Genomic DNA, 9,799 nt, shown 5'->3' on the forward strand with positions numbered 1-9,799 from the left:
GCACATTATGCAATGCCAACAGATAAAAGCAGAGACATATAATAAGTATGTAATGCTTGCAGAATATTGGGATGCAGCTGCTCTGTCCTTAGATATTGCTTTGCCTACATTTTAACTGAACTTTCTGCTTTTGACATGGAAATTATATACATTTGGTATGTGGGGTGTTGTTGTCATTTATGCATGTCACCCCTCATTTCTCTTTCATGTCCTTCTGAAGGTCTCCAGGCAACTGCCTGTGTAAACATTGCTGCTGCTGCTGCTGCTGTTGTATTGGACAGTGTACATAATTCTTCCTTCAGTCAAATAAAACCTTATTCCAAGTACTAATAACTGCATCCTTTGAAAGTACTTTCAGTTGCTTTTTGCACAGCGAAGAGATTGAGCAGGGATGACCATCTTCAACACCTTATTATTTATTCATTGCAGTTATTAATTACTGTACTTTTCAGGGCTCACCCCCAGCAAAGCAACCCACCAAGAGAAATAAAAATATTAGAAACTCAGAGAATAAGGCATTGAGTTGAATCAGATGCAGACTCATAAGAATGGGTAACACCATCAAGTTTCTCTTAAAGAAAAGAAATGGTAAATGATAAGTTTTCAAGGCCTTTTTTGCAATTGCCAACCCTGAGGGATAGCTCAGTTGCTAGAGCATGAAACTCTTATAATCTCAGGGCTGTGGGTTCAAGTCACATGTTGGGTGAAAGGTTCCTGCATTTAAAAAAGCAATTGTACATTATATTTTCTTTTTTCAGGACATAGTATAAAGCACTATGAATCCCAGTCCTCTGCATGTGTTGCTGCTGTTTGGTGGTGGTTGTTTTTTGAAGAGCGAGTGAGTGAGAGAAACCGTGGTGCCTGAACATCTGAGTGGGTCCACTGATTGAAGTAGCAAACGCAGTATGTACAGAAGCGGGGCTTTGCTTCTCATTTTAAATTGAAACATTGTTGGGGGGTACCATTGTATCATGAGTCACCCTCTTTTGGTCCTGATATAAGGGTTTTCTACTTCTTTTTGTGAAGCCTCTTCAGTCATTCCACTTGAGTACACACAAATATTTTTTACAAAGAGGATTTTGTAGAATCGCGGCCGCTTAAAATCTCCCTGGTTTCAAGTGTAACTCTCCTCAGTGCTTTTACCCAAGGCCTACTTCTCTCCCCCCTCGAAATGACGACGATCTCGGAGGCAGCGTCATTTTAACTGCCGGGAGATTATCTGCCCGAGTTTTGTCTTTAACTCCGGACACGTGACAACACAAAAGGAGTTTCTCTCCGAGGCGAGAGCGTTGTGACCGAGGCGTCTGCCCTAATGGATGTCTATGAGGTGGGGAGGGAAATTTCCTAAAATTGAGCCCCAGCCCCAAGTCTAAAGGCTCCCTCCCCCAACACGGTTCTGAATGTGCTTTTGCAAACATGCAGCAGGCCCCAAGGAGCTGTTGGTAACGATTACAAAAGGTGTCCGTGGAGAGGAGGGGGCGGGCGCGCGGCGTTGCTCGGCTTTGCGCTGTCACCGGAAGGCAGCAGCTGTAAATTCGGCTGCGCCGGGGCTTCCATGAACACAAATGGGAGAGGTTACTGCGGCTTGAGCTGCAGCAGCACGAGGCAAGCTGCTCCATTTTCAACTTTTCCGAAGCATATCAGCTTCAAATGTGCTAACGGCTGCGAGGGGCTTACTGAAAGCGCCGCCTCTTGTGTAACTAATGCGCCCCTCACGTCCGCGGCTGTGGAAGGAGGAACGCGGTGCTTGCTGCGTATACGTACTTGTACTGCGTCTTTCTTCCTTTATTTTTGCAGCCAAGCTAACAAACGCATTAACTCTTCCCCGTTGCACACACCCTCTAAGAGAAGGCGGAGCTGGGGGAAGGCGAGCGGAAAGACCTTTCTGGTGCGTGGTTTGCAAGCATCTACCTCGCTACGAGCCAGTAAAATGGCCTGTTGTGTTGGTGCGCGCGCGCCCAGGCGAGGAGACGCTTGCAAATTCGTCTGCTCGCTCCCTCGCTCGCTTTGGTAAATATACTTAACCCCGGCGGAGGGGGCTTTGCGCAGCGGTGCATTTCGGGATCTGTAGTCTCTGGCCCCGCCCGCGACCTGAGCCAAAGCGGTGCCGAAAAACTACAACCCCCATGAGCGCCTGTGGAAGGCGGGGGTAAAAAGAGAAGGAGCAGGAATGGGGAGGGGGCGGAGAACACCCCAAGCGCACACAGTAGGGCAGGTTGCTGCTGCTGCAGTAGCAACAGGGAAACCGCTGAAAAGTCCGCCGCACATGACATGAGAGGGAAGGAAGCGGAGTTGCTCTGCCCGTAGCCTGGAGGAGAAGGGAGGCCAGCAATTTGATTGCTCGGAGAGGGCGGGCGGCTGCGCGCAGTGCGGGACCCGCTGCTCGAAGAGAAGCGATTCCCTCGTCCTGTCCAGTCTTTCCACACACAGGGAGGAGGGGGTGTTTGTGTCTTTCCTCCCTCCCTCCCGGTGTCCAACAGAGGACGGCAGCGGAGCGGACGTTTTCTGCTTGCCGCCCCCTCTCCAAAGAGTTGCAGCTGCGGGGTTCAAGCCCCCTACTCTTCCCTCCCCGCTACCCCGAGGGGCTCGGCGCAGGCGGCTGCAAGGAGGGGATCTGGGTGGCTCTCGCGCCCTCGCCCGCTGCTGCCTTCCCTCCCCTCCGCTCCTTGACAAAAGGAGCGACGGAGGCGGCGTCTGAGCGTCCGCGGCGGGGCGGGGGGCAGCAGCAACACCGCCCCGTTGAGTTGTACTTTACTTTCGAGGCATCGGCTGCCGGCGGAGAAAGCCCGCAGCCCGGGCGGAGGTAGGCGATGAACGGCTTCGGCCCCGACGAAGTGACCCGCGGCGGGGGAGAAGCTGCCGCCGTCCCGGCCGTGGTGGCCAACGCCGCCGCCGCCGTGGAAGTCCTGCCGCCGCCGCCGCCCCTCCCGCAGCCACCGGCCGGGCTAGGAGCTGCTTCGTCCGCCGCTGCCGCTACGGCGGCGGGCTCGGCCGGACCTCCGGGCGCAGCGGGCCCCGGCGCGGGACAGCTGTGCTGCCTGCGGGAGGAAGGCGAGCGGTGTAGCCGAGCCGCGGGCAACGCCAGCTTCAGCAAGCGCATCCAGAAGAGCATCTCGCAGAAGAAGGTGAAGATCGAGCTGGACAAGAGCGTAAGTGCCGGCTCAGGTCACTCGCTTTCCTTTGCCGGGATGGCTTTGTCGCCTCCTGCCTGAACCCACCCGAAGGCGTCGCAGTTCGACGCCGCCTGCTCTCCCTCATTTCATTTCGCTCTCCCCCAGCCCCGCTGCAAGCACAGAAAACATCAGTAGCCCCCAGATCTCCCCGCTTAACATTGCACGCTGCGATGGAGGAGGAAACAAAAGCGAGCCGAGGAGGGGGGAAATGAATGGGCGAGATGGTCTTCCTTGGGAAGCCCAGTGTTACGCGGCATTCCTTGCCTTGTTGCCTCTTTGTAACTGGGCGACCTGGCTGGCGTTCAGTCCCCGGGAAGGGGGAGCCCAGCTAATAGCCATCGATCTCCTTGCCCATTCCCCTTGCAGCCCATCCATTCCCTGCCCCGGGTGAGTTAACAAGAAAGAAGGAAATCAATGAAAGGTGTTTGCATGGATAGGCTGTTATGCCACCCCCGCTCTCTTTACGCGGAGTACGGAGGCAGTAAAAGGCAGTTGAATTTGTTTTTTGCTCTGCTTTCTTCCCCCCGCCTCCCGTCATTGAATGGTTGGCCGTTGTGGGTTTCTCCCTGTTTCTGTTGTGTGTGCCCTTGCTGTATAGTTGGCTGCGTGGCTGACGTTGCAAAAGCTGGGCTACTGGTCTTTGTAAGTGCGGGTGGAAGTGGCTGCTCTCTCCTCTCCCCACCCCCCTTCGGTTTTGCTTTTGCTTCTTCCCCAACCCCCTTTTACAAATCGTAGTGATCGTGTGTGCACGTCTCTTCGTAAGAAATCCCGGTTCTCTTTCGCTTTCTCCCAGGACCAGCCGTGTGTGTGTACGTGTGTGCTTCATGGAGTGTTTCTGTTTCTCTAGAGAGGGCAGTACTTGGCTGCTCCGCCTCGTGCTGCAGTGTTGCACGTCCTACTTTTGCCACTGTGTCGTCTTCCCCTTGGCAGCCATCAGGCTCTCTCGTTATAATCCTTTCTCTTTCGGCGAAACACCGCAATCGTAGGAAACCCTGAAGGCTGGTCGTCCGACTTGTCTTCCTCATTCTTCCCCCACCCTCACTCCCTCCATCATGTTTAAAGGAAAGGCGGAGAGAGAGAAAACCATTTAGTACAACAGACATTCCTCAAGTCGGAGCACGTTAACCTGCGGAGTAAATGTCTGCCGGCTCATGGCTCCCTAATGCATGGCTAACACTCTGCTTGCGCTTTTTAACTGGAACGAACAAGTACTGTATTTTGAATCTCTTTATTTTACTGACTCAGTTAAAAGTGCATTGTTGATGCCTGGCAGCAAATAAAGGCTGCTAATAACATACTGCAAATATAATACCAGGAGGTAACTTGAAGGGTTGGTGAGGGAGGTGTTCCTCAGTTTACATTATGAAAGCGATATTTTCAAGTAGTTCCTAGTAGATTTTCAGTCAATCCTGCAGGGTTTTTACTGTAAATCTATTGATAGTTCTGTGAGGATTTACTCCCCACTGAGTATATTTAAGATTGCAGCTTTAGGATGCTGTTTCAACACACTTTCTAGGTAGTGAACCCAAGTGGAAGCAATGGCTTAAGTAAATATGTTTGAGATGTATGCTGTTAAGTGTCTTCAGGTTGGCATTTACACTCTCTAGTTTGTTTGTATTTTTAAAGACAGTTTTTTGTGTACTACAGATGTATTAAATTAAAAAGACCCCTTTGGCCCTGAATCTTGGCAGCTGCTAACTCAGTCGCAGCATCCTAAATTTTGGATTTCCAATCCAAAGAAACATAAGTTTGTATAGAGAATCTACTCTTGAAAGGTGGAAATAGTGTTTACATCCATTAACATACTAAATCTTATTAGAAGTAACAAAAAATATGCGACTTTTGTCACTTTCCTATCCTTGCATTCTGCCCACTTTTGTGAAAAGGCTTTACTGAGTTTCTGATAACTGTATTTTTACTTAGCCAATGGGAATAAAATAGTGGTAAAAGGCATCTCCTGAGCCAAGCTGGTCACACTGCAGTAGCTTGTTAACGTAACAAGATTCCTCTCCCAGCTTTTGGATACCCTTGAATGTGTTTGTGGCTAATGTCACTTGACCCCTTTACTGAAAATCACTGGTGTCCTTTAGTTCGTGAAGTTTGAGAATGTTGTTGCTGCCCAATGTTAACCTGTTGTTGTTTTTTTAAAAAACTTTCAGGCAAGGCATCTTTATATTTGTGATTTCCACAAAAATTTAATTCAAAGTGTCCGAAACAGAAGAAAGAGAAAAGGCAGCGATGATGATGGTGACTCACCAGTGCAAGATGTTGACGCTCCAGAGGTAGATTAATATTCCTGGTATTATCTCCATGTAGGCAAATGTTTTGTGGAGGCCATACAAAATAATGTTGTAGGTTGTTTAAGTGCTAGGTGATACAGACATTATTTTTTATTACTGAATCCCACAGGCTTTTGTATGTTTACTTTATTGTGCCTTGATTGTATCGACATTTAAGCTCATCCTTTCTTAAAAAAATGAGAAGTTGGGAGCATGAAGGTACAGACCAGTCTTCTCCAGTCTGCTGTTCTCCAGAAATGTTAGACTGCAGCTTCCATCTTCCCTGACCGTTGGTTGTACTGTGTGGGGTTGATGGGACTTAGTCCAAAACAACTAAAGTGGGCATCAGGTTGAGGAAGCTAGTGCACTAGATGGCCCCAGTGTACGATCTGTACAAAATACTTGTCGTAGAGTTGTCTATTTGAAGTTCCGTTTCATTTGCTGTGAAGCTCCTTACTAGGCCTGCTTCACAATGTGTCTCTGCATTTTCCCACCGACTCAACGTGCAGTGTGGATCATTGCATAGGCAGCTGCTGAATACTGCATAATGGCTATTAGTCCATCTAGTTCATAATTTTGACAACATCCATCCAATGTTCGAAGCAGGCTTTTCCCAGCACCTACTACTTTAGCTGAGGTACTTTAGCTGGAGTTTCTGGGGATTGAAACATGGGCTTTATACTACTACTACTACTAAAGGGACACGGGTGGTGTTATGGGTTAAACCACAGAGCCTAGGACTTGCCGATCAGAAGGTCGGCGGTTCGAATCCCCGTGACGGGGTGAGCTCCCGTTGCTCGGTCCCTGCTCCTGCCAACCTAGCAGTTCGAAAGCACATCAAGGTGCAAGTAGATAAATAGGTACTGCTCTGGTGGGAAGGGTAAACGGCGTTTCCGTGCGCTGCTCTGGTTCGCCAGAAGCGGCTTAGTCATACTGGCCACATGACCCTGAAAAACTGTCTGCAGACAAACGCTGGCTCCCTCGGCCTGTAAAGTGAGATGAGCGCCACAAACCCAGTCGGTCATGATTGGACCTAATGGTCAGGGGTCCCTTTACCTTTATCTTACTACAATTAATAATAATAATTTATTTCTACCCCGCCCATCTGGCTGGGTTCCCCAGCCACTCTGGGTGGCTTTCAACAGAACATTAAAAACAGAATAAAACTTCAAACATTAAAAGCTTTCCTAAACAGGGCAGCCTTCAGATGTCTTCTAAAATTCGGATAGTTGTTTATTTCTTTGACATCTGATGGGAGAGCATTCCTCAGGGTGGGCACCACTACTGAGAAGGCCCTCTGCCTGGTTCACTGTAACTTCACTTCTCGTAATGATAGAACTGCCAGAAGGCCCTTGATGCTGGACCTCAGTGTCCGGGTTGAACGATGGGGGTGGAGATGCTCCTTCAGATATACATGCAAAACATGTAATCTACCATGTTTAGAGTTTAGGGTTTCTGACACTGCCTGTTCCAGGTGGTGGCTGTTGCTGGCATAGAAGCTTCATGTAATGCAATATACTTAAGAGGCCAAGGGAAAGCACATTGCCCAGAAAGTTCTGTGCAGCATGCACACTATAAAATAACTCGTTGACATGGCCCTCGAGTTAACAGAATCTTGTAATTCCCTTGCAGGTTGATCTGTTTCAGTTGCAAGTAAACACACTAAGAAGATACAAAAGGCACTTCAAATTACAGACCAGACCGGGACTTAACAAAGCACAGCTTGTTGAAGTACGTGCAATTTCACTTATTTATACTTTAGTAAAAAGAAAGAAACAATGTGCTAGATTATGTGGCTCTTTTGAACTAGAGTTCTCAAATCCTTGCATTCTGACGACTTTCTTCTTTCTTTTTTGCTGACTATTGCTTCCTTGGTACACTTTCATACTGATGATTATGCAGCTTTCTGACAGGGTTAGGCTGTAATCCTATGAACATTTTAAATGGGAATAAATCTTGTGGGTTTTGCTTCTAAGTAGGTATGCATAGGACTGTGCACATGAGATGTAACCAAGATTGCACATGAAACAAAATCATTTGGGATGCTAAAGCCCTAAGCAGGTAGTGAAGGACCCTCAAGGATACCTGCAAGTTGGATGGCTGGGCAACATAATGATGATATTTGGTATCACTGCAAAGTGCCTGAGATAAGAGAGCACTAATTCACATAAATGGTGGTGGAGGTCTGAATTGACTTTAACCAGCTAAGAAAGAGGTCCTGGAGACACAGTGGAAAACTAATCGAAAATGTCAGCTGAGTATGCTGCAACAGTGGAACAGTGTATGATAATGATTCTTTCAAGCTTGTTGCATTGTGTGGGTCATCCAGTATACCTGAAGGAGCGTCTCCACCCCCATCATTCTGCCCGGACGCTGAGGTCCAGCGCCGAGGGCCTTCTGGCGGTTCCCTCATTGCGAGAAGCAAAGCTACAGGGAACCAGGCAGAGGGCCTTCTCGGTAGTGGCGCCCACCCTGTGGAACGCCCTTCCAGCAGATGTCAAAGTGATAAATAACTACCTGACATTCAAGAGACATCTTAAGGCAGCCCTGTTCAGGGAAGTTTTTAACATGTGATATTTTATTGTATTTTTGGTTTTTATGGAAGCCACCCAGAGTGGCTGGGGAGGCCCAGCCAGATGGGCGGGGTATAAATAATAAATTATTATTATTATTATTATTATTATTATTATTATTATTATTATTATTATCTTAGATTCTACAAAGCTAGAGGAAGCCTTCAGCTTAAGGCAGACAGGTAGTTCTTTATGCAACAACTTCTGGAATTCACTGCTTACCAGATGATTACTGGATGTTGTAATGTAGACAAAGCAATGGAAGGTGGCTATTAAGGCAAACACTGTTTTTAGATTCTTAGGGGTGTTTCAGAAGTTTGGAGATCCTTTTGGAATGTTTCATTTGGTTTAGCATTCTCAGTATTTTGGTATCATCTACAGACCTGGCCTACTTCACTGTCTGTTTTTATTCTAGGTTGTTTTAGAATAATTAAATACCCAGTCCCAGTACTACTTTTTTTGTAGCCCATTGTTCTTCCACACTTCAAAATGTTGAACTCTTGAACAAGTTTTCAATAACAACCGTTACCTTTTTGTATGGACTATTTTGTCTGGCTTGGTAGAACTGTATCTCTCTCCCTGTTTAGGGACCAGACAATGTTGGATCCAGTGAGTGGGAGCTATGCTCCTTCCAATTGCTTTGTGCTGAAATGGACAAATGGAAATAGTTCCCAGTGGCTCCAGAGTTTCCAGTTACCACCACTGCTTTGGCCTCTGTATTTGGACAGTTTAGGACAGACTTCACCACTCTGGTGCCCTCCATATATTTTGGTCTACAACTTACCCCAGTAACTGTTCTGGTCAGGGCCAATGGAAGTTGTAGTCCAAAACATATGGAGGGCAGCAGGTTGTTAACTGATTTAGAACGTCTCATGGGTTGACTAGTTAAGTGCTTATGTGATATGTTTTTGCACTGGATGAGTGTAAGAAGAGCATTCTGTATTCCTTGGAAAATAGGGTAGAATGCTTTATCACTGATATTCCTAAACTTTTCTGGGAGTTTTTTCCACAAGGAAAGTGAGACAACAATTCTTTAAATCAGTATAAAATAAATGTAAATGTGCTAATACAATACTGGTGTCTTGTTCCTTGTGTGCCAATTGGCACCACCTATTAAGTTCTGATGTTCAAGTTCTAAGAACTTGTGTTCAAAAGCCAGGCTAGATTCTGCTATGTTTTCTTCATAAATAATACCTACTTATGTTCAAGGATATATACTTTTTCTTGCAGATAATTGGGTGTCATTTTCGGACGATTCCGGTGAATGAAAAAGACACTGTGGCCTATTTCATCTACTCTGTGAAGAACGATAAGAACAAATCTGATCTAAAAATGGACAGTGGTGTTCACTAAATAAGCAAACTTGAAACTCTGCAGGTGTAAAGACTGTTTTGGATTTGCTGAAGATTTCTTTGTAACTGGTATTCAGATGGAGAATTCTGATATTTTTCTTGGGAAAAATACTGCTCATAAATGATATTTCCATGGTAAAAATATTTTAAATAAATACTATTGGTGTTGCTGCACCTTCATGTGTATGGTGTCTGGCAAGTGTATAAGGCTATTACTGTATATTGCTTTTCAGTTTGTAAAAATAAGCTGAAATGTGGAATGCCCTCCAAAAATATCTCCTATAAATCTCTCCTGGGCTGGGAGGGAGACAGCTAATGGTGTCAGGGTCGTGCTTCATGATGAATTAATTTGTGCTTCAGTTGCAAAGATGAGTGGTTATATTTGAATAATACGTTAGGAGACCTTTGTGTAACACAGCTCT

General features: G+C 46.6%; 1 protein-coding gene across 1 annotated transcript; it reads left to right on the top strand.

Moving 5' to 3' along the window:
* The first annotated feature begins 2,172 nt into the window (after positions 1 to 2,172).
* Positions 2,173 to 9,551, top strand: SAP30 (Sin3A associated protein 30). Its single transcript, XM_028744106.2, has 4 exons — positions 2,173 to 3,149; positions 5,333 to 5,455; positions 7,085 to 7,183; positions 9,256 to 9,551. The coding sequence occupies exons 1-4, from the start codon at positions 2,811 to 2,813 to the stop codon at positions 9,376 to 9,378; spliced, it is 684 nt and encodes a 227-aa protein (XP_028599939.1). The 5' UTR covers positions 2,173 to 2,810; the 3' UTR covers positions 9,379 to 9,551.
* Positions 9,552 to 9,799: the final 248 nt, after the last annotated feature.

Source organism: Podarcis muralis, chromosome 9, assembly GCF_964188315.1.
Source record: "Podarcis muralis chromosome 9, rPodMur119.hap1.1, whole genome shotgun sequence".
NCBI classification, from domain to species: domain Eukaryota; kingdom Metazoa; phylum Chordata; class Lepidosauria; order Squamata; family Lacertidae; genus Podarcis; species Podarcis muralis.

What these genes read in the sequence shown, in the direction of transcription:
- SAP30 (XM_028744106.2), top strand. Translation starts at nt 2,811, where the DNA reads ATGAACGGCTTCGGCCCCGACGAAGTGACCCGCGGCGGGGGAGAAGCT. An exon ending in AGATCGAGCTGGACAAGAGC is followed by an intron (nt 3,150 to 5,332) that starts GTAAGTGCCGGC and finishes AAAAACTTTCAG; the next exon opens with GCAAGGCATCTTTATATTTG. An exon ending in ACAAAGCACAGCTTGTTGAA is followed by an intron (nt 7,184 to 9,255) that starts GTACGTGCAATT and finishes TTTTTCTTGCAG; the next exon opens with ATAATTGGGTGTCATTTTCG.